Source organism: Myotis nattereri (genome assembly GCF_964212035.1).
Source record: "Myotis nattereri genome assembly, chromosome: 3".
Taxonomy (NCBI): domain Eukaryota; kingdom Metazoa; phylum Chordata; class Mammalia; order Chiroptera; family Vespertilionidae; genus Myotis; species Myotis nattereri.
The window spans coordinates 199,617,746-199,642,445 of NC_138077.1; the positions used below are offsets into that span (position 1 = coordinate 199,617,746).

A 24,700-nucleotide genomic window follows, 5' to 3' on the forward strand; every position below is an offset into this window, starting at 1 on the left:
AAACTTTCAGTCTGCTTTTCAAGATCTGATTTCACATCCCTCTCCAACCTTGTTCTTCAGTTTTCTAAACGGGTCAATTACACTACAGTACTCTCTACCCTGTACAAGCCACGTTTACCCCTGCCTTCACAAACTTTGCTCAAGCTGGGAACCACTCTGCTTTACCTTGCCCATCCAAATCCCTGCTATTCTGGGAGGCCAGTTTATGTTTACCTTCTGCTGGGACACCTTCCCTGACTGTGCCTGTGCCAAAGAGCTGAGGCTCCTACACAAGATCCTTGATGCTCAGCTTCTACCTGTTGTCTGACACAGTCTGGTCAGTCAAGGTCAGCAAGTGCAATGTAGAGCTGTATTCACCACTAAACAAGTGCTTTCTGTCTTAAGTACGGCAGGTCCTCAAATATCGTTTTGTTGCTTTTTGTCCTTCAATGTTGTTTCATTATAATGTTGATAAGATTCGTGGGAACTTAACTCTTGTTTATATCAACGAGGCTATGGTAAAATTGGTTTCCTTATATGTCATTTCACTTAAAGTCACAGAATCTATAAATGACATTAAGTGAGGACTTACCAAACTATGCTAAGGTTTTACTGGCACTATCTCAATTTCAATGCTCAGGCCAACAAGGGAGATACTGTGGTGATTCCCATTTTATAGATGAGGAAACTCAGGTTCAGTGGTGAAGTGACTTGCCCCAGTCAAACACTGAGTGACAGAGGCAGGACTTGACCCTAGGTCTGTGTGACTTCAGTGCCCTGCTTCTAATTGCTGTGTTACAGTTTATATATGACTTAGCTACCTCTTCTTTATAACAGCGGAAAGGGCACACGGTCCTACAGAGTTTTAAGGGAGGCAGTTAAGGCTGGTTGGGGAGATAAGGAAAAAGTTCTAAGGTCATATCTGAAGAGAGGAGTTAAAGAAGGACAATGAGACCATTTTAGGATGAAGGGAAGTAGAGGCAAAGGTGTGACAATACTGGCCACTGGTAAAAGGGACAGTCCACTTTGTCATTTCTGGGTGACTCTCCCCCTTATAGGCATCTGCCCACTGACCAGTTGTTCAAGAGAAATGTATCAAGTGTCTCTATGTGCCAGGCACTGTGCTGGGCTCAACGAACACAACCTAAGATAAGACAGATATGGAGCTGCTCTGAGAGAGTTTACTATTCAGTAAGGGATACAGACAAAAAATAGTAAACCAACAAGTAAATAAAATAATCCAGCAGACTAGAGTTACAGAGGCTACAATAGGGGACTGAGACAAAGAATAACAGGGGAGGGGTTTGCTTTAGGGTGGTCAGAGAAGGTGCTTCTGAGAAGGTGACTCTTTTTTTTTTTTTTTTAAATGTATTTTATTGATTTTTTACAGAGAGGAAGGGAGAGAGATAGAGAGTTAGAAACATCGACGAGAGAGAAACATCGACCAGCCGCCTCCTGCACATCCCCCACTGGGGACATGCCCGCAACCCAGGTACATGCCCCCGACCGGAATCGAACCCGGGACCCCTCAGTCCACAGGCCGACGCTCCATCCACTGAGCCAAACCGGTTTTGGCGAGAAGGTGACTCTTAAGCATATCTCCTTAGGGTAAGAGAGTCATAGAGCTGGGTACAGAGAATACCAGCTAGAGGGAACAGCAGCGTGAAAGCCCAGAGGAGGCAGACATTGCATCTAGGTGGTGGGAGGCCGGCAGGCCTGGATATAGTGCAGGAGAGGGAAGAGAGTGGGAAGGTGAGAGTAGGGGAAGCAAATGTTCCCAGCTGAGTTTGTCCACAAACAGCTCTGGGCAGACTAATGAGGCTGGAACTCTGCTGGAGGGAAGGAGCCAGGCCTGTGGAAGAAAGTGATATGGACAGGTGGGAGGGAGGAGCCAACATGCAGAGAGAGGCACAGGTAAACGCCTCAGGCCCTTACCGGATAAGCCCATCCTCAGCAGCACTCCAGAATGTGTTGGGCCACATGGGAGCCGTGGCGATGCGCTTCACCCGGTTTGTGTGGTCTCCAAACATGTGGATCGTCTCCTTTACTGTCAGGTCATGGACATGCACCTTGGAGTCGGCTGCCCCCGTGATCAAGATGCGGTCCCCAGCGTGAGGCAGGAACTGCTCCGGAGAGATGGAAGAAGAGATTGCAGGTGGTGGAGGTAGGGCTGGCCATAGGAGGAGACTGGCCTGCATGTTAGTGCCCTCTTTCTCCATATCAGGTAAGAAAATGAGCCCATCCGAGACAACCCACCAGGAAAACTGTGGACCTCGAACATCCGTCCTCAAGCCTAAAGGTCAAAATCGGGGCTGCACCTTTACTTTGCCAGAGTCATCCTAGTCCTGACTAGACTACCCAAGGAAACATTTTCCTGATTCTTCCACAGGTAAGCGCTGAGTCCATGATAATCATAGCTGTTACCACCATGTGCTAGACAACAGGGCAGGTACTTTATCTTACTGATAGTTAAAATAAAATAACCCCATTAAAAACTGAGGTTTGGCAAACATTCAGCAGGACTGTCTGACTCCCATATGCCATACAGCCTCATGACCGCTATTGAATAGCCTGCGGGTTAAGTAATAAACTAGTCTTAAAATGAAAAGGACTTCCAGTGTTTTAAGGGAGTGCGTGTTTAAAATTGGTTCTAGTATTTCTGGAGAACAATCTGGCAATAGGTAGGAAAGATAAAAACTATTTCTATCTTTTGTTCCAAAATCCTAGTTTTGAGAAATGATTCCAAAAGGAAAAAGAGACCTATGCAGAAATGCTCAGAATGGAACTCATTATAATGACAAATGCTAGAAACGGCTCAAATGCCAGACCTTGGGAAAGGGCTGAGCACCAGGAGAATACATCTCATTGCAGCAAGAGCCCTGGCCAGCGTGGTTCAGTTGGTTGGAGCATCACCCCTTCCCCCGAAAGGTGGTGGGTTCAATTCCTGGTCCGGGCACATACCCTGGTTGTGGTTTTGATCCCCGATAGGGTGGCAACTGATTGATGCTTCTCTCTCTCCCTTCTGCTCTCTTAAAAAAAAAAAAGAGAACCCCCACCATTCTGATGAGCTTGAAAACAATACTAGACATAATAATAACAAAACAGCCACATAATTTGTATAATAATAATTTCTAAAACAATCTTCACCTGAGGGTATACTTGTTGATTTTGGAGAGAGGCAGAGAGGAAAGTTGAGAGAGAAACATCAACATGAGAGAGAAATATGGGTTGGTTGCCTCCCATGTGTGCCCTGACTAGGGATTAAACCCACAACCTAGATATGTGCCCTGACCTGGAATCGAACCCCGAGACCTTTCAGTGTACGGGACGACACTCCAACCAACTGAGCCATATTGGCCAGGTCTGAATAATAATTTTTAAAAAGTATGCTGTCCTGCCCAACTGGCATGGCTCAGTGGTTGAGCGTCGACCTATGAACCAGGAGGTCATAGTTCAATTCCCAGTCAGGGCATATGCCGGTGTTACGGGCTTGATCCCCAGTTTGGGGTCTTCAGGATGCAGCTAATCAATGACTTTCTCTTATCATTGATGTTTCTATCTCTCTCTCCCTCGACCTTCCTCTCTGAAATCAATAAAAATATTGTTTTAAAAAAAAGTATGCTGTCCTATCACCAGTGTTGAGGAAAAGAAATATTTGGATGTGGTGTTGAGTTCTTCTCTTCTTTCTTGAGTTCAAAAGATTGGATTATCTTTTTTTCTGAATTGAAGTTTCTCAAAACCCACGAGGCTGAATGGTGTTGGGGTGGGGGAGGGGGGGGCAGCACTCTGCATTCAAACAACTAAACCACTTGACCAGTGGTTCTCAACCTTCTGGCCCTTTAAATACAGTTCTTCATGTTGTGACCCAACCATAAAATTATTTTCGTTGCTACTTCATAACTGTAATGTTGCTACTATTATGAATCGTAATGTAAATATCTGATATGCAGGATGGTGTTAGGCGACCCCTGTGAAAGGGTTGTTCAACCGCCAAAGGGGTTGCGACCCACAGGTTGAGAACCGCTGCACTTGACTTAAATGTTCATGCAAAAGCAACAATTCACTCTTCCCACACATACTACTCTAATGGCTCACTAGAATAAGAGCTAGATGAAATAGATGGAATTTAATAATTTTTAGGGACAACTAGTAGTTTTTCAAAAATATATATTTTTATTGATTTCAGAGAGGACAGGAGAGAAAGAAAGAGATAGTAACATCAATAATGAGAGCGAAGCATTGATCAGCTGCCTCTGGCACATCCCCAACTGGGGATCAAGCCTGAAACCTAGGCATGTACCCTTGACTGGAATTGAACCCAGGACCCTTCAGTTCGCAAACCGATGCTCTAGTCTATCCACTTAGCCAAACCAGCTAGGGCACAACTAGTAGTCTTTAATCCTGTCTAGAGGCAGCACATAATCCATGCACAAAAGAAATAACAGGGGAACCCTTGGGAAGAACTTGTGCCCACTGCCACACTTGTCAACACTGCAGCAGCCACCAGGGGGAAGTCGAGGGTTAAATACAGGAGTGGGCAAAAGTAGGTTTACAGGTGTGAGTCTATGAAGTTTATTCTTGTATTATTATTTATTAATTATTGTACTGTTTTCCATACGAACAACTATGCCCACTCCTGTAAGTATATCTACTGTTTTACTAACAGAAGACAGAAGGATCCTTCTCCACACTCTTTTTTTTTAACAGAAGAGGAGGCTGAAGGTCTGTGAATATAACTGCCTTGCTCAAAGTCTTACTATTAGTGAGTATCAAGGCCATTGTCAAATTCTGGTCTCTGAACTTAACATTTTGTGCTCTATGATGCAAAACGTAGGTCCTTTCCTAGACCTGACCCCACAGACTCAGACTGGTCCTAAAACTTTCCAGGGGCAGAAAGCAGTCTCTGTTTGCCATGAGAGAGGTGAATCAGCATTGCTCTATCTCTAAAATAGCAGAAATTCATCTAGGATTGGTCCCTGGGCCAGAGATGAGAATCACAGCTTGGGAAAGAGGCAGGGTTTAGGGAAGTGAGTAGGTTTTGAGCTCTTGAATTTGCCTTCTTCAGGTATGTTGTAATTCTTCTTGATATTAACTGGGAAAGGACAGCCTCACTCTCACATACATCCATGACAGAATTTCAGAGCTGGAAAGGTTCTTAAAGGTCATTTCCTCCAACGTTAAACCTGGCAGATAAAGTTCCCAACAAGCAGAATACCTCAGTGCTAGTACATTTGCTACATTCTCAGAGGGCCCATTCTACCTTTCCCAAATTGCTCTAAGCATTAGACAATTCTTTCCTTCATCAGGTATGCATTTGCTTCTGTGGACTTATAGCTGTTGTCCTAGGTCTGTTATCTGGGATCAAAAGGGACAAGTTTCATGCCACTTCCCATAATAGGTCTCCAGAGGTCTGAGGGCATCTGTAAGGCCCTTTCCCACCTCTCCTCAGCTCAACTCCTCTCCACCACAAAAGCAACAGACCCATTTCCTATGAAAGTTAGAACAGTTAAAACCACCTGTGCCAGGTAACATCAACCCTGTGAACTGCTACTTCCTTTTTAAAATTAAACTATTTATTCACTCATTTATTCATGAATCTGAGGGATTTTCCTTAGCTACAGATGAGCAAACAGGCTCAGAGAGGTCAGGTGATCTGCCTACTTCACATAGCTTCCAAAGGCTGATAAGGGAGTCACACAGTCTTCCTGGTATCTAAATTCATGCTCAGAACCGTATCTCTCACCATCACCACTCACATAAACATAAATTAATTTAGAGCTGGCCTCTTGGCTCTAAGAGAGGAAGCAGGATATGGAAAAGAGATGGGGTTTCAGGAATCACCATCAGATACTCAGATCAAAGGTGTATGTGACCCCAGGGGGGACATGGGAAACACACATGCAAACACAACCATGTGCAGAGCTCAGTCGCCGTGTTCACTGGCTCTGTGGCTTATCCTGCTCACCTTGACAGAGAAGATATTTGCAGTGTGTCCCGTATGCATGGAGAGCAGCTTCTTGTGGTGCAGCGGGTCCCACACAATCGTGTGCTGGTCATCGGAACCAGAGGCCAGCAAGCTGCAAGCAGAGTGAGGGGTTCTGACCTCTCCTCAAGTTCGTGGGCAATTTTCCCCTATCCCACATTCCCAGGTGATAAGGTGTTAGGCCACACAGAACTTAAATCACAGTATATGTCACAGATTTTAAGACTATCTTGTAAACATTGGCTGATTCTCTTCTATTTGTCCTGAGAATTTGCCATTATTCCTTAAACTCTGCATTGACTTATTAAAAAAACAGGGTTTGGATGGCCATCCAACCTTCCATCTATCTGGGCTTCATTGTTTAACTGTGTATTGACAGTGATGGACTAAACTAAACTAGGAAGCAGAGAGCAGCAGTCTTTTCACTTGGGTCCATTTTTTTCCTTAGATTTAGGAAAAGGATCTCCCAGCTGCCTCACTCCCTTTCTTTAGCATCCCCTTCCCCCGTGCTCTAGCTCATACTTACTCTCCTTTCTCGTTCCACTCCAGACAGTTGACACATCCTGAGTGACCCTGGGTAAGCAAATAGAAAGGGATAAGAAGAGAGTCAGTTAGGGGTTCTCCTGGGGAACTCAACACCAAAAAGTAGAACTGAAGAGGTAAACTAATCTTCCCATCATCAATGTTTTCCAGGTGCGTGTGAGTGACCAGGACTGAATTAAATTGCCTGGATCTTACAATATATAAAGTACATTCATTGTCATGATTTTACTTGACATTGAACACCCCTGAGTCATAAAGTTCAGGTTTCATTGGTCCCATTTTGCAGAAAATTAAACTTAAGTTCAGATAACAGTAACAGAAGTGAGATCCAAACAAATTTCTGCTCCTACCACTAGAAGGAACATGTCAACAGTCCCTTCGAGGGATAGCCCCTCAACCACAGACAATTTTCCCAGAGAAGCATCTGACCCAAGGATGATCTTTCATTCTTTTGGCATATATTTAATTTATTGAGCACTCACTGCATACCAGGTACTGTTCAGATGCTGGGGGCAGATCACTGTACAAATCACAGTCCCTGCTCTTCTGCGTTAACTTCTAGTAGAAGGAGCCTGGTATAGTAAGGTACATTGGGCTAGTTTCTTGAGCTTGGAGATTTGAATTAAGAAACACTGAGAGTGAGGCAGTTAACCGATGCTAAGGTTGAAAGCATGCACAGAGAGAAATCATGGCAAAGCTAGAATTACCAGAAAACAGAATCCATGAAAAGCAGAAGGTATGAGGTGGCAGAAACAAGTCTTACATGGGAAAAGGAGAAAACAAATCACTAGGCATTCCTACATACTGTTCTTTCTGTTCCCTCAGCCTCCTTCATTCCTAACAGTACCTAGATTTTCATCTAATCATCTCCCTGTCCAAGTTAGACCATGTGTTTCAGGAAGGGAAAATCCATTGTTCTCTCCAGTGATAGGTTCAGAAACTTATGCCTAAGCCAAATTGGAGGTGGCATTCACTTGGGCATAGGAATTGGCTCAGAAATGACCCTGTGACCCCAATCAGATGCAAGGGGGACAGTTGCTGGGAGCTTCTGGGAAAGGAGTTTTCTCATTCTCAGGAGAGAGTCTATGAAAGAGATGCCTTCTTCCTCTGGATGATGGGAGTACTGATGTGACACCTGGAATTGCCACCACCAGGGAAGCCAGCCAGAGAGTGAAACTGAAGGAGGAAAGCTCAGCCCAGGGAATCATGGAAAAATGGAGCCAGAGTGACCAGCACAACTAACCTAGATGCCTAGTCTACTCCTGGACTTCCACTTAAGTAAGCCAATCAATTCATAACTGTTTAAAGCCATTTGAGTTGGGTTGTTACCTGTGGCCCAAAGCATCCTAACTTAACAAACTCCAACTCATTCTTCAGATTTCACTTTATAGGCACTTCCTTGAAGATGCCTTTCCTGTTGTGTGAATTTGGGAGGGAGGCATACGCTTCCTGTGGGCTCCTACTGTCACACTGTATTATGGCTCTGTGTTGACATGGTGGTTTGCCTCACCAGACTGAGCCCTGAGAAGCAGGCTTTTGTGTATTGTACTCATTGCATCTCCAAGGCCAGTTATAGTCCTTCGCACATGTCTGCTGCATAAACGAACACATGAGTCAGTGGGACTAATGGGAAGAATGAAGAGATATGAACAAATCTAATTCCCCGCCTATCCGTCAAAAAAGGCCTTTCCTTGGCCTTCTCCTTTCCTTTTACCTTTTGCTCTATACAGAGTCTCATCTGGGTTGAACCTCACTTCTTTCCAGGTTCTGCACTTACAAACATTGCAGACACATTTACTCTGCCCACACTTGTCAAGAGCACTTGCTGACCTGAGGCCTCTCACTTTCCTGTGGCACTTGGTTGCAACCCCACCCATAGCTTTGGTCACACTTTCTAGGTCAGAATCATTTCTGTCCTCAGCCCTCGCATTTTTTTCAACTGGCTGTCAATTACTTGGACCTGGGGGCCACATCTTCCCAGCTGACCCTGAACAACTCATTGCGACCATCACCTCAAAGAACTGTTTGGTAGTTTCAGATAAAGTTAAGCTTGTATCTATCTACCCTGTGACCCAGTAATTCCATTTGTAGGCATTTACTTGAGAAAAATGAAAACATTTATCCATACAAAATCTGGTTTAAGAATATCTATACACGATTTATTTTTAAAAGCCCCAAACTGGAAATAGCCCAAATGGTCATCAACTGGAGAATGGATAAACACAATGTAGTACATCCATACAGTGTATCACTACTCATCAATACAAAGAAGCAAACTAGCTATGTGCAACACAGGCGAAACTCACTGAGGATATTTTTCCATTGATTTTAAGAGAGAGTGGAAGGGAGCGGGAGAGACAGAGAAAGAAACATTGATGTGAGAGATACACAGAGATTGGTTGCCTCCCGCACACCAGGGTTGGGATCAAGCCTGCAACTGAGGTACGTGCCCTTGATGAGAATCGAATATGGGACCCTTCAGTCCAAGGGCCTATGCTCTATCCACTGGGCAAAACTGGCTAGGGCCATGCTTTTCCTTCTGATCTTTGTTACCTGCTCCTTCTCAATGTTCAAATTTCATTTCACACATCACTTCATCAGAGTGGCTTTCTCAGACCACTGTATCTAAAGTATATCCCATTACCATGGTTTGATATGACTTGTTTCTAGTGAATTTACATTTGAATTATATTAAAACAAAAGCAATTAAGCCAGATTGTGAAGGTAAGCTATATAATGTTTGCAACTTGTTTAAAGAAAATATTAAGAAAACAAATAAGGCAAGAGAATAAATCCACCAAGCCAAGAACTATTTGTTAAGTCCTTTAAAAGAATAGACACAGAGTCCTTGCACGGCTCCACAGAGTGGACACCCCGGACTCCAAGATGGCATCATTCATGCCATTGAAGGAGAAGAGACTGATGCAAGTCAAAATAGGGGAGCTGCCACGCTGGAGATTGATGCAAGATTTCACCCCTTAAGGTTACCACAGGTATTACAACAAGTACATCAATGTGAAGAAAGGGGGCATTGCTGGCGTTTCTATGGTGCTGGCAGCTTATGTGTTTTTCAACTACTGCTGTTCTTATAAGGAACTAAAACATGAGCAACGACGCAAGTACCACTGAAGAGGGCCCAGTGTGGACTCCACATTCCTGACCATGACCTTTGCCCAGCACCTCTGAATCCTTTCATACTGTAATGTAACACCTAATAAAAGGTGGCTGGGAAAAAAAAAAAAAAAAGAGTAGACACATGATTGGAGTCAAAAGAATATGAACTATGGAGCCAGACAGGCCTGATATAAATATTAATCTTTTGCCATTCATGTGACCTTGGAAATGCTCAGTTTTATTCTCCTCATCTGTAGAGTGAGATTCCCTTCCTCACAGCCGAGTGGAACAAAGCCTAGGACAGAGCCATAAAGAAGACCAACATAAGGGCCCGATGGACAAGGAGTATGCAAAGGGCATCAAGGAAGACACGAGAGGAGTAGGAAGGAACACAGAGGGTGATGCCTCAGAACCCAGATGACAAAGGTTTTGTTGGGAAGTGTCCAGTACTACCAAATACTGTCGGATCAAGCTAGATGAGGACTAAGGAGTGTCCATTGATTTAGGGCAAGAAGGCTCCAGTGGTAACCTTGGCAAGAGCCACTTTTGTGGTGTATGGTTAGATAAATAGAAGTAGGTTGAGGAATTCATTGTGTGCCACATTCGATATTTTCAGTCAATGAGAGCCACATACGTGATATAACATAGAGCCTAGGTGTGTAGTAGGCTCTACCATCTAGGTTTGTGTAAGCACACGCAAGATGTTGCACAATGACAAAATCATCTAACAGTGCATTTCTCAGAATGTATCCCTGTCGTTAAGCAGCACATGACAGTACTGGGAAGTGAGGAAGTAAAAATACCGAGTATAGACTACTCTTTCAGTCTGGCTATGAAGGGGAAGAGAAACAGAAGGCTATAGCTAGATGTGGCTGTGGCATCAAAGAAGGACTTTCTTATATTAGAGAAGCTTGAGCATATTTAATCCCAAGGGGAACCAATAGAGAAAGGGAAAGTTAAAGATATAGGAAAGCTAAAAGATCATCTGTGGTTGGGGTTTTGTCAGATTAATGTTGCAAGAGAATGACTGTAGTAATGAGTCATTGATTCTTAGGAGATAGGGAAGGAAGTAAAGACATGAAGTAGCTTGTAAGGAGAGAATAGAGGGGTTGACTGGGCTTGGAGGACTTGTTGAGGATGCAGAATCGTTGAGGCATGATAGATATATGTATATACTCTTTTTTCACATACTAATATATCCAGGAAATCACTCATATCAATTAATAAAATTATTTTTCATAGCTGCATAGCACTTTATATGTAGATGAGCCAAGATTTATTCAACAAATTTCCCATGTATGGATTCTTAAGAGTTGTTTCTAATAGTTTGCAATTATAGCAATACCATAATGAATAACCTTGTGCACATGTATTTTATTACTGTTGGAGATGTGTACCTTCAGGGTAAAAACCCAGAAGAGGCAGTGTTGGCCAAAGAGTAAATGTATATGTGGTCTTGTTAGATATTGCCAAGTTCCCGTCCATGGGAGTTGCATCATTTAGCCTTTCCAGTAGCAATGCATGAGAGTGCCTGTTTCTCCACAACTTACCAACACACTGTGTGGTTAAGCTTTTGAATATTTCACCATTCTGACAGATGAAAAATGGCATCTCCACGTAGTTTGAAGTTACATTTCTCTTGTGAATGAAATTGAATATCTTTTCCATATGTTTAAAGGCTATTTTAATATAATTTTTGTCAATTTTGGTGTAACAAAATTGAAAATAAGAATTTATGTATGTGGCCCTGACTGGTTTGGTTCAGTGAATAGAGCATCCACCTATGGACTGAAAGGTCCCAGGTTTGATTCTGGTCAAAAGCATGTACCTTGGTTGAGGGCACATCCCCAGTAGGAGGTGTGCAGGAGGCAGCTGATCGATGTTTCTCTCTCATCGATGTTTCTAACTCTCTATCTCTCTCCCTTCTTCTCTGTAAAAAATCAGTAAAATGTACTTTTTTAAAAAGAATTTATATATGTGCATCTGCATATTTATGCAAACACAAACACAAACACAAGCACAGAATGGATAAGTGGAAACTAATGAAGTTGGTTACCACTAGGGGGTGGAAGGTATACGATGAAGGACAGAGAAAGGGTATGAGTAATCCTGCTCTGGACCTTTTTGTAGAGTTTTTACTTTTAGAACAAAGTTGAACCTGGCCAGTATTGCTCAGTGGTTGAGCATCGACCTATGAACCAGGAGGGCACAGCTTGATTCCTGGTTGGGGCACATGCCTGGGTTGCAGGCTCGATCCCCAGTAGGAAGCATGCAGGGGGCAGTCGTTGTTTCTCTTACTCTCTCTCCCTCTCCCTTCTTCTCTGAAATCAATAAAAATATATGGGGGGGGGGAGGCCAAGGCCCCCCTACTTAAATTCTGAATCCCATACCCATCAGCTTTCCCCAAGACTTTGGTCCTTCAGTTATTCTGTCCTTCTCTTATATCAGCAATCCCTTCCTCTCTCATCAACATATAAAAGTGCTCTAGCATTTCTTCCCATTCTTACAAATCCTTTCTTTAGGGGAATCCTATTGACCCCTTCACCTACTGCCCCATTCCTCTGCTTTCTTTTGTAAACAAAGTTGTTCAAAGTTGTCTATATAACTCAATAAAGCTGGGGGGAGGGAGGAGAAACAAAACAAAAACAAAACAAAATGACTTTGAAGGGCGGAAGCAAGGGGAATAAAGAAGATGTCATTCTTCCTCCAATCTCCTGAAATGACTCCCCATTGGTTACAGCAAACCAAAAGACAGGACAAGAGAGAACATTAATATTCCTGTGCAAGTCAGCTGTCCAGGCAGTGAGCTGAAGAAAGGTAAAAAGTAGATGTAGAGGGGCAAGAAAATATAATTTTTAAAGATTATTCTTCTTACTGCTTATATTTTATTATTCCTTTCATCTAGGGAAAAAGTTTGTCCTAAATAAATAAACAAAAACAAATTCCCATTACTCTCTAAAATAAGAAAAAGAAAAAAGATAGTTGTCTACACTTGTTGCTGTTTCTTCACTTCCAATTCACTCCTCAACTCTCCAATCTAGCATCTGTTCCCACCACTCCAATAAAACTGCTCTTGCCTGGCCAGCATGGCTCAGTGGTTGAGCGTTGACCTGTGAACCAGGAGGTCAAGGTCCGATTTCCAGTAAGGCCACATGCCTGGGTTGCGGGCTTGATCTCCAGAAGGGGACATGCAGGAGGCATCCAATCAATGATTCTCTCTTATCACTGATGTCTCTCTCTCTCTCTCTCTCTCTCTCTCTCTCTCTCTCTCTCTCTCTCTTCCTCTCTCTCTCTCTCTCTCTCTCTCCCTTCCTCTCTGAAATCAATAAAAATATTTTAAAAAAACAAAACTGCTCTAGTCAAGACCACAGTCATTGTTTTGTCCCCATCCTACTCAACCTTCAGAAGCACTGAGTACAACTGAACACTCCTTCTTTGTTGAAATACTTTCATTATTTGGCCTTTACACTTTCCTGGTTTTCTTCCCTTTCTATCTCACCGACTACTCTTTCTAGTTACCTTCTCTATCTCCTTAGCTTGTAATTAACTTCTGAAAGCTGGCGTGCCTCAGAGCTCGGCCTTGGACCCTATTCTCTAATGCTCCATGGACAAATGAAGTCTCCAGATTTCTCCCTATAATCCAGAGCTATCTCCCAATAAGTACTGCCTACCTGGTATCTCCACAAAGCTACCCAACTGGCTTCCAAACTTACAACCCCCGATTCTCTCTCTCACTTATTTTTTCTCTCCGTCTTCTTCTTTGAATCTTTTCTCAATTCTCTAGGTCTCATAAGAGGGACAGCTGGGATTTAAACTGGGTCTTTTTAATATCTAAACCTGTGTACATTCCTTCATACTATGTGCTTCTACTACAAGTCCTGGGCAAGGTGGCCTTTAGGCAAGTGCAAATTGAAACAATTCACCTTAACATAATTGTTTTTGAGTTGCAGACCTTGTAAAACAATAGATGGGATCCTGTTTTGTAGTCACAGAAGTTTCCAAGTCTATTCTGGACAAAGTTATCAAACCAGGAAGAGATGGTAAAGATAATATGGGTTGGACAGAGGCACAGCTAAAAGGAGAAGCCAAGCCAGCTAGGGATCACTGTCAATTCAGCATCAACCATAGCAGATTTCTCAACCGCGACATTATTGGCATTTGGGGCTGTATAATTCTTTTTTTTTTTTTTTAATATATTTTTATTTATTTCAGAGAGGAAGGGAGAGGAAGAGAGAGACAGAAACATCAATGATGAGAATTATTGACCAGCTGTCTCCTACATGCCCCCTACTGGGGATCAAGCCTGCAACCTGGGCATGTGCCCTGACCAGGAATCTAAGCGTGAGCTCCTGGTTCATAAGTCGACACTCAACCACTGAGCCACACCAGCTGGGCTGGGTGGGGCTGCATAACTCTTTGTGGCACTTTCCTTGTTGTCCTGTATATTATAGGATGTTTAGCAGCATCCTGAGCCTCTACCTACTGTATGCCAGCAGTTCCCTTCTAGTTTTGATAACCAAAACTGTTTCTGGGAATTGCCAAATGTCCCCTTGAAGGTAAAATCTTCCATGCTCCACCTCCAACTGCACTACCGGGATGTACTCTGAGCTTTGTTCTGAAGGAAACAGAGAGAAACTTAAAAAAAAAAAAGGATAAATAATAAAATATATCAAAAATTATGTCTTCAGATAATTTTTAGAGATATGGGAAAACAATAAAAGTATAAAAGGGTTTATCAAACTGTGTAAATGATACAAGATCCATCTGTAGGAAAAAAATTACATAAAAGCATGGAAAAAAAACAGGAATATTTAAGAATCATAATTATTATTCTATTGAATTAGCTTGCCAAGATCCAGGCACTATGTTAGTGCTTCACACTAACCTTTTAATTTAATCATCACAATAATTCTGTTTTACCAATCAGGAAACTAGGGGTAACTTGAGCAATGCTATATAGCTGTGGAGAAGATAGGTCTTGAAATTAAATGGATGAAGCTCCAATGTCCATCTCTTAACAAGTATTCTGCTTCATAACAAAGATAGTACACCCAACATTGACAAAGTTTATCTCTACACAATAGAATTAAAAGTGATTTTGTTTTCTTCTTTACATTTTTCTGTCTATTCCATATTTTCTACTATGATGTTTATTACCTCTATAATCAGAAAAAATATTAAGTAAAAGTTATGAAAACTACTCGGTAACATGGAGAAAAGAATTACTATATGTTAACTTGAAAAAACTCAATGTAGCCCTAGCCAGTGTGGCTCAGTTGGCTGGGCACTGTCCCATGCACCAAAAGGTTGCTGGTTCGATTCCCAGGCAGGGCACATGCCTGGACCGTGGGCTCCATCCCTGGTAGGGTGAGTGCAGGAGGAAGCTGATTGCATTCTCACATTGATGTTTCTCTTTCTCTCCCCACTCCCTTCCTCTCTCTAAAAATCAATAAAAGTATTTTTTAAAATTCAATGTAAGGTAGGATTACAATTATATAAAACTATACAGGAGATAAAACAGAATATATGAAATACTAATAGTAATTGTATTATGGAGTGAGGACTAAAAAGTAATTTTTACTTATGTTTTCCATATTACTATTAATAGTTATATTTTGTAATGGATAAAAGTTTATAATTAAAAGAAAGCAATCACAATAATCGATAGCAGGAGTGGAAAATCTTTTTTTCTGCCAAGGGCCATCTGGATATTTATAATGTCATTTGAGGGCTGAGGGTCATACAAAATTATCAACTTAAAAATTAGCCTGCTGCCCTAGCTGGTTTGACTCAGTGGATAGAGCATCAGCCTGCAGACTGAAGGGTCCCAGGTTCCATTCCAGTCAAGGGTGCATTCCCGGGTTGTGGGTTCCATCCCCAGTAGGCAGGAGGCAGCCAATCAATAATTCACTCTCATCATTGATGTTTCTATCTCTCTCTCCCTTCCTCTCTGGAATCAATAAAAATATATTTTTAGCCGAAACCGGTTTGGCTCAGTGGATAGAGCGTCGGCCTGCGGACTGAAAGGTCCCAGGTTCGATTCCGGTCAAGGGCATGTACCTGGGTTGCGGGCACATCCCCAGGAGGAGATGTGCAGGAGGCAGCTGATCGATGCTTCTCTCTCATCGATGTTTCTAACTCTCTATCCCTCTCCCTTCCTCTCTGTAAAAAACCAATAAAATATATATAAAATATATATATATATTTTTTTAAAAAATTAGCCTGCTATATTTGGTCAGACATTTAATTAACTCACCCCTAATGCCTTGACCAATGATTTCGTGGGCCTTATAAGGCCTGAGGGCCAGACGTTCCTCACCTGATCTATAATCTCACTACCTTGAGATAACACTGTTAACATTCAATAAATTCTTTCTAGTCTTTTTCTAAGACCAACATGATCACTTACAAACACTAACCCGAAGGAACCAAAGAGAATTCTTACTCAACCTGCAGATAACACTAAGTTGGATAGGACAGTTAAAAATTGGATTCAAAATATGATCTTGAGGAAGAAAAGGAATGCAACTAACATTATGGAGTATCTGTCAGACAATGAAAAAGTGGCACTTCTGGTCTGAAAGCCTGGCTCTCCATGCCTGGACAGGATTACAATAGACAAGGTGCTTGGTCTTTCTAAACCCTTTTTTTTAATACCTATTCCCTAACTACTTTCCCACAGCACTTCTTTGAGAAAGCATGTGTGTGTGCGTGTGTATGAAAACATTTTGTAAACTCTAAATTCCTGTATAAAGGTAAGAATTATTATTGTTCTAAGCCAACAGTAATAACAGTGGCATGTAATTCAAAAATCTTTTCAAGCACAAAGCAAAAAATATGACCCAAAAATAATTTCTGCATGACTATGTAAATAACTACAGTGGGGCCTTGACTTACGAGTGTCCCGACTAATGGGTTCTTTGAGATACCAGCTGTCTCTCAGCCGATTTTTTGCATTTAGTTGATAGAGTAATTTGAGTTAACGAGCTCGGTCTCGGAACGAATTAAACTCGTAAGTCAAGGCCCCACTGTAATCTTGATTCAGATTTACCTACCTAATATACTGCTGATAAGCAAAGGTAAACTTTAGGTTTGACCTGCACAGAAAAACTTCTTTATGACTTGAATAATGCTGAAAGGATTCTCTGCAGGCAAAGGAGAGCCAGCCATCTGCATCTAGGGAAGCAAACTGGATCTCTTACCTGCAGCTCTGCTTCTAGGCCCAGTCGTCTGATAAAGGGATCAGTGACATGGTAGTGCCGCTCAAAGCTCAGGGCACCCCGCTCCTGGGGGACAGAAACAAAACATAGCTTCACTGATTTAATTCAACACGATTTATTATGTGCCTACTATATCCAGCACTTGTGCTGGGAACTACAAGAGTTAAAAAAGATAACAAGAAATCGGCTTGTGGGAGCTTGCACTACACTTGGGCAGGGATTGGAGAACAGAACAGAGTATATAAGTATTAAATTGTGCTTGTTGGATTACAAAAAAAGGGAAATGTTTCCATATTAGGTTGGAGTAGGTGGGCATCAACTTTAGGACACATACTGTGTGAGATGTGTGAAGGAAAAACTTGCATGGTCCCTCCAACTCTATGTTTCCGTGCCTCTAGGAAATGGTCCTTGCCCTTGAGGGCCATCAGTCTAATGAAATCACGAAAGTCAAATGGACAAAGTTCCAAAAAGATTCAGGGATGCAGAGGAAAATACTATATGAAACACAGACTAATGTGCACAAAGTACATGGCTCCCACAGAGGCATACACTCGATCTTTCTGGATGGTGGCCACTTATATTTTAAAGTGGTCACTTATATTTTAAAAGATTTTTAATTAAAAAAATTTTTTTAGCATTTACAACATTTTCAAAGAACATTCTCATGCTCTTTTGGATTTCATTCTCAAGATCAGCCTGCAGGAAGACAGATGTTACTATCATTTAACAACAGAAAGTGAGGCACAGGAGGTAAAATGACTAGTCTTCTAAGGCAGCTAATTAGGGTGGTGGTGAGATTTAGCTCCTGACCCCAGCTTAGGATATATATATATATATATACATATATATACATATATATATATATATATATATATATATATATATATATATACATACACACACACACACACACACACATATATATATACTAGAGGCCCGATGCACGAAATTTGTGCATGGGTAGGGTCCCCAGGCCTGGCCAGTGATCAGGGCCAATTGGGGCCTTTCGGCTGCCGGCCAGGGCCTTTCTTTGTTCTGCACCACCCCCTGGTGGTCAGCACACGTCATAGCGAGCAATCTAACTCCAGGTCCTCCAGTCGAACTCCCAAGGGGACACTTTGCATATTAGCCTTTTATATATAGAGAGATATTTTTATTGATTTCAGAGAGGACGGGAGAAGAAGAAAGAGATAGAAACATCAATGAGAAAGAATCGTTGATCAGCTGCCTTCTGTACTGCCCCCTACTAGGGATTGAGCCCTGCAACCTGGGCATGTGCTCTGACTGGGAATCAAATCATGATTTCCAGGTTCATAGGTTGATACTCAACCACTGAGCTATGCTGGCCAGGCCCAGCTTAGGGTTCTTACTAGAGAAGCACATCATGGTTTGGTGTGCATTAAACCCCTGTGCTCCTTTACTGAGGGTTTCCTTGACAAAGTCTGGGCTACCTCTCTAAATGAACTTGACTCCCTAATCATCCACTCATCTCACAGTACTGGAGTGTCTTCTATGTACATCCTGCAAAGGACAGGTGCAGGCTTTGTTTGGTACAGGAGACCCTCGAAGAGAAGAAAGAGTCTAAGCTGAACTGGGACTAAGACTCTCCCAGGTTCTTATATGTTCAATATAGCAACTGGAGCCCTGGCTGGTTTGGCTCAGTGGATAGAGTGTCAGCCTGCGAACTGAAGGGTCCCATGTTCAATGCTAGTCAAGGGCATGTGCCCAGGCTGTGGGCTCGATCCCCAGTGGGAGGCATGCAGGAGGCAGCCAATCAACGATTCTCCCTCTACCTTCCTCTCTGAAATCAATAAAAATATATTTTAAAAAATTAGCAACTGGAGCAGCACAAAGAAGCTACATTTACTCCTGCTGCAACTCCCACACATACATATGCATGTGCCCAAGCACACACGCGCACGTACACACACACACACACACACACAAATGTGCATACACATGCACACCATACTGATGGTTTCCCTCTCTCACTAATCTGTATTAATCTCAGCGACCCATGTACAAGCACTTGGACAGGGGAGTCTCCATGAATTTTATTAGTTCTAGTCCAGAATCTGTCACTAATTAGCTATGTGACTTTAGGCAAGTCACCAACTCGAACCCTCAGTTTCTTTGGCTAAAAACTGAACCTGTGGGGAAGAAAGGACCTCATGCTCTGGTTTAGAGGTTTGGGTGGCTTACCTTGATCTGCCTATTAATGAGGTCTCTAGTTATGTTGACTTTTGCCATCTTCTCTTAATGGATTCACCAGAAGGAAGCTAGATAAAGATCTTCAGAACCCTTGAGCATTCCAGCAAAGCCCAGGTCCGCAGGACATACATTTAATTACCTGGGGAGGGAAAAAAATCATCAAACCCTGGGGGATGGAATAAGGCAGCTTCAGAGTCCCGATTTCACCGCTAAAACAGCCCCCCAGCCTACCCAGTGAACTGGCTATTGCTTGTGATTTATGACACAGTGCTCAAGATCCTCCGGAGCAGTGGTCGGCAACCTTTCGGTCCTCGGACCACAGGTTGGCAACCGCTGCTCTGGAGGACAAGTGGCATAGGGGAGGGGGAGACAATGACTCACAGCCACAGAAAGTATTGGAACAAACACCGAATAAGTCATGTATACTTCACCAGAAAATGGGTGTTGGATATAAGTATAAAGGAAGATAGAAGCATATCCTGAAAATAAGACCAAGGTACACAGCAAGAAAGATGTCAAGTTTCACTTGCTCAGAATGCATCTGTGGCAACCAGTCTGAGACTTTTTTAAATGTTATCCTTTTCCAGTTTTATTTTATTTTTGTATTTTAGAGAGAGGAAGGGAGAGGAATAGAGAGATAGAAGAAACATCAAAGTGAGAGAAACATTGATCGGCTCCCTCCTGCACTCCCCTTACTGAGGATCTGCCTGCAACCTGAGCATGTGTCACGACCAGGAATCCAATCTTGGTTCATAAGTCGATGCTCAACCACCTAGCCACATTGGCTGGGCTGAAACTTCTAATTAATGCTTCAAATCTCTGACCCTCAGCTTGGTTCTCACCAAAACCAAATCAGTATCACAGACAGATCACGCAGCCCTCTAATAGATTCACAGAATCAAAGAGTGGACAGGAGATGTAATGGGACCATGTCCAATATCCAATCTAATAAAGAAATCCCTCTTCAATATTCTGATAGGTATGCTTTCAATCTTACAAGCTCTTGAAGCAATCTATTCCTGTTTTATAATTTTGATGGCTAGAAAGGCCTAGTAATCTAATTTCTGATAATGTACCATAAGAAAACACAAAATGTAATCTAAAAGTTCCATAACCCTCCCCCAAGAAAGTTCTATACCCAAGCATATTCATCACAAATTTTGTAAAAACAAACAAAAAAATTTGCTTTTACAAGTTTCTAATGATACAAGGGTTAAATAATGTACAGCCATATTATATTATGCAGCATTAGAAATGCTACCTATGAAAGAAAAATGCTTACATCACATCACATGTTTACATAACAACATGATGCTCTTTCAATAAATAATACTATCAGTTATTTTTTTTTCCATTATCATCTCTCTCGTAAACTTTTTCTTATGGAAAATTTCAAGCATAAACAAACTAGAATCTATATATATAAAAGGCTAATATGCTGTGTCTGTCCAGGCAATGACGTCATATAGCAACGCCCCGCTTCCTTTCCCTAGTGACTAGCCTCCTTGGAGTTTCTTCAGTCCAGGAACATGACTTGCTTTATAGCCAGGCAGAAACATTTTACACTGTAACCAAATGTCTGAAGCGTTTTCCCATGCCTCATCTCATTTGGTCCTCACAGAAGTCCTGGAGTAGGTAGATATGAGACTCGGTGGAATCCTATTGTCTTTTCATTAGCTAGAAAATGGAGATTTAGAAAGCTTAGAAACTTGACCTGACTGAAAAGAAGAAATGGTGGACCTTGAAAATGACTTCAGGTTTTCTCACTGTGCTAAATATAGTCAAACACTGCTGCAGTTAAACATTTTACCCTTTGTTCTCCCTGTGTGATCAACAATAATAATCTGCTTCATGTTGATATTTATTGCTGTGTTGCTGATAATTACCTGAAAGAGAAGTTAAGGTGCTTCACTGGGCTGGAAAAAGTTTAGCTAAATCAGAAAGCAGGTCTAATTAAGCAAGTTTATTCTATATCTATAAAAGGCTAAGCTGACTCGCACATGTGTGATACATATAAAGCTCTCACTGGTGCCAATCGCACACGTGTTTCCATCTGTCATTGTTGATCATGAATTTGGTTGACACTTCTATTATCGAGAAAGGGAAAATAGTGATATTAAAATATTTCTTCTAATTAATTTCCTTTCAATGTGCACGAATTCATGCACTGGGGCACTAGTAACAAGTATAATGATTTACCAAATGCCCATCACCAGCTTTGGTAATTATGAATATCTAGCTGATCAGGTTTTACCTATACTCCATCCAAGTCTCCCCTAAAGTAATTCTCAAACATATTATTTCATCCATAGACAGTTCAGGTTTATATCTCTGAGAAACAAGGACAATTTTATAAAAGTAAGCATAATACCATTATCACATCTAAAAAATTAATAATTCCTCAGTAACATTAAATATCCAGTCCATGTTCATATTTCTCCACTTGCTCAAAAATGTCTTTTTACTGTCATTGTGATTGAATTAGGACTCAAATAATGTCCACACATTGAGTGTTGTTGTCCCTTTTAATCTATGACAATTCTTCCTCCTCTTCATTTTTTCTGTCATTTATTTGCTGGAGAAATCATGTCACTTGGTCTAGAGAATTTCCCACATTCTGGATCTACCTGATTGTGCCTTTGTGAAGTCCTTTAACATGTTTCTCTGTCCCCTATATTTCCTGTAAACTAGGATGGTAGAATGCAGGTTCAGTTTTTTTACAAGACTACTCATAGCTAATGTTGTGTACTTCCTATTACATCCCATCAGTAGTCATATACCATCCTTTGCCTCTCTTTTTGTGATGACAGTTATCTTTTTTTAAAATATATTTTTATTGATTTTTTACAGAGAGGGAGAGGGAGAGAGTGTTAGAAATATCAATGAGAGAGAAATATCCATCAGCTGCCTTCTGCACACCCCCCACTGGGGATGTGCCCGCAACCAAGGTACATGCCCTTGACCGGAATCGAACCTGGAACCCTTCAGTCTGCAAGCTGATGCTCTATCCACTGAGCCAAACCAGTTAGGGCTCTTTTTGTGATGACAGTTATCTTTTAAAAAGGAAATACAGGGCATGGCAAATGTAAGTTTACAGTTGTCTGTATGTAAAACAATATAGTAATTAATATTATGCACTTACTATATACCAGAAATTGCGCTAACTGCTTTATATTCATTCATTCAAGAAATGAGCACAGTAAGCGTCTATTATATGCCAGCTACTATTCCAGGCCCAGGGAATACAGCAGTGACGAAAACAGGCAAGTTCCTTACTCTCATGGTACTTGCATTCTAGCAGGAGGGGATATATAAAATAAAAACTAATACAAATAAAATAAGAACATATCCAGTAGTGAAAAGTGCTATGATGGGAAAAACAACAAAAAACCACAAGTTGATATGGGAGATTGATGGGCTACTTTTAGACTTGAAGTCGAAGATGATGAGGTGCACACGTGTGTTTTCTGGTTGCCCAGCATTTGAACCCCTTCCTATATTTTGCTAGTTCCCTATCTAATGAGTCTGATTAGAGGCAGAGCGCCCTCCCACTATGAAGTAAAAATGGTGGAGACTTAAGATTCTCTTTCCGAGGCTCCTTTGAAACTAGAGTGTGTAAACACAACCCTGGTTTTGCCAACGTGGCACATCAGCCCCAGACCTTCATTGGGATCTGGTATCAAAGAGTCAGAGGACACGGAGAGACCATGCTGGCAACAAGGGGCAGCTACAATGGCCATGAAGGTCCAGTCAGCTGGTGATAGTGATATTAGCTATATAAGGGGTGGAAGTGACTTCATGGACTGGTTCTGTGAATAATTTTGGCTGTGGGTCTTGGCTGCTACCCAGTTTCCCTTGTTCTAGCCCAGGGGCGGGCAAACTTTTTGACTCGAGGGCCACAATGGGTTCTTAAACTGGACCAAAGGCATGGATGGAGTGTTTGTGTGAACTAATATAAATTCAAAGTAAACATCATTACATAAAAGGATATGGTCTTTTTTTTAGTTTTATTCATTTCAAACGGGCCGGATCCGGCCCACGGGCCGTAGTTTGCCCACAGCTGTTCTAGCCCATTCTTCAGGCCTGGCTTTGTGGCCTTCCATGATATTTTGTAAGTTTCCCTAATATCCTTTCAATAATCAGCCAGAATTGGTTTCTGTGGCTTACAACTACAAACCCTGCCCAATGCAGAAAGGCTCTCTGAGAAGATGACATTTAACCTGAAACATGAATGACAAGAAGTCACAAAGAACTAACTAGGGGAGGACCCTTCTGAGTAGACAGAACTAGTGCTATGGCCATATAGAAAGACTGGCTCAAAAAAAAAGCTTTCACTGTATGGTAGATGCTATTACTATCATTTTACAGATGATGAAATAAAGTAATAGACATGAAACGATTTTCACAATGTTACACAGCTAATAAACTGGAGCTGGGACTCTAACTCAGAATTGTATGCATACTATTAATTTCCTAGAGCAGTGGTCGGCAAACCGCGGTTCGCGAGCCACATGTGGCTCTTTGGCCCCTTGAGTGTGGCTCTTCCACAAAATACCACGTGTGGGCACACATGTACAGTGTGAAATTGACTTAAAACTGTAAGTTTATTAAGTTAATTTTAGGGAACGTTGTGGAGTGAAAGAAGATGTAGTGTTGAGGATTGAGAAAGGTATGTTGAGATGGTTTGGACATATAGAGAGGATGAACGAAAGGAGATAGATGAAACAAGTATACAAGACGAGTGTGGATGGGAGAGTTGGAAGGGGTCAACCTCAGTGAACGTACCTCAATCAGACTGAGGACGTTTTTAGCAAAGGCCAGCTTAGGAATACCCTAATTAAGTTAATAACAATGAACCTACCTAAATAGTTTAAGTTTAAAAAATTTGGCTCTCAAAAGAAATTTCAGTCGTTGTACTGTTGATATTTGGCTCTGTTGACTAATGAGTTTGCCGACCACTGTCCTAGAGTAATGATCACTATGAGAATCCACCAAAAGAGCCAACTAAATTGTCACTACTCATTCACTAATTTTCTTAAAACATTAACTGAGAATTTACCAAGTATCAAGCACTGTGCTAGACATGGGGCAGTACTGAGATAAAAGACATAGAACCTATACTAACACAGCACAGAGTCAAAGGCAAGGGGCTTTACATAAGATTGGTGTGTGGCTTGGAAATACTAAAAGGAAAAATCAGAGAAACCAGAGAAGCAAAAAATCACTATAACATAGGTAAATAGTAAAATGGAAACTGGAATTTCAAAACACTATCAGACTAGTATGCAGAGGTTTCCAACACCAAACATCAAATTTAATATCTCAGTTGGTATTTCTGTTCCCATCATGAGATGAAATGATAGCATATCGGCAGATAGCTCATTCTGGATCACAGCCCTCCCCTCTCAAGAAAAAAGGAATTCAGTGCCTTTCCAGAAATGCTTATAGGCAGATAGGCACAAGTGGAAATACTTCTAAGCAGGGATTATTTAAAAGATTAATATTAGGAGGAAATACCCTCAAATCTACCAAAAACATAACTAGCGCCAAGGGTATGTACCTGGGTTGCATCCCCGGCCCCAGTTAGGGGAGGCAACCAATTGATGTTTCTCTCTCTCTTCTCCTCCCTGTCCCTCCCTTCCAATTTTTC

The 24,700-nt window shown here is 41.7% G+C and overlaps 1 protein-coding gene and 1 pseudogene across 2 annotated transcripts in view; one reads left to right on the forward strand and one right to left on the reverse strand.

Moving 5' to 3' along the window:
- Window positions 1–24,700, reverse strand: part of WDTC1 (WD and tetratricopeptide repeats 1) — a 50,202-nt gene that overhangs the window by 14,681 nt on the left and 10,821 nt on the right. The window contains exons 2-6 of the mRNA XM_081088340.1: window positions 19,042–19,189; window positions 16,822–16,905; window positions 6,489–6,535; window positions 5,945–6,056; window positions 1,915–2,102 (exon numbers count right to left, since the gene is read on the reverse strand). Coding sequence (XP_080944466.1) covers window positions 1,915–2,102; window positions 5,945–6,056; window positions 6,489–6,535; window positions 16,822–16,905; window positions 19,042–19,089 — 479 coding nt within the window. The 5' untranslated portion in view covers window positions 19,090–19,189. The remainder of the gene's footprint in view (window positions 1–1,914; window positions 2,103–5,944; window positions 6,057–6,488; window positions 6,536–16,821; window positions 16,906–19,041; window positions 19,190–24,700) is intronic.
- On the forward strand, window positions 9,392–9,727 carry LOC308516583 (ATP synthase subunit f, mitochondrial-like; annotated as a pseudogene). The gene has a single exon. The product of its transcript is annotated as an ATP synthase subunit f, mitochondrial-like (transcript).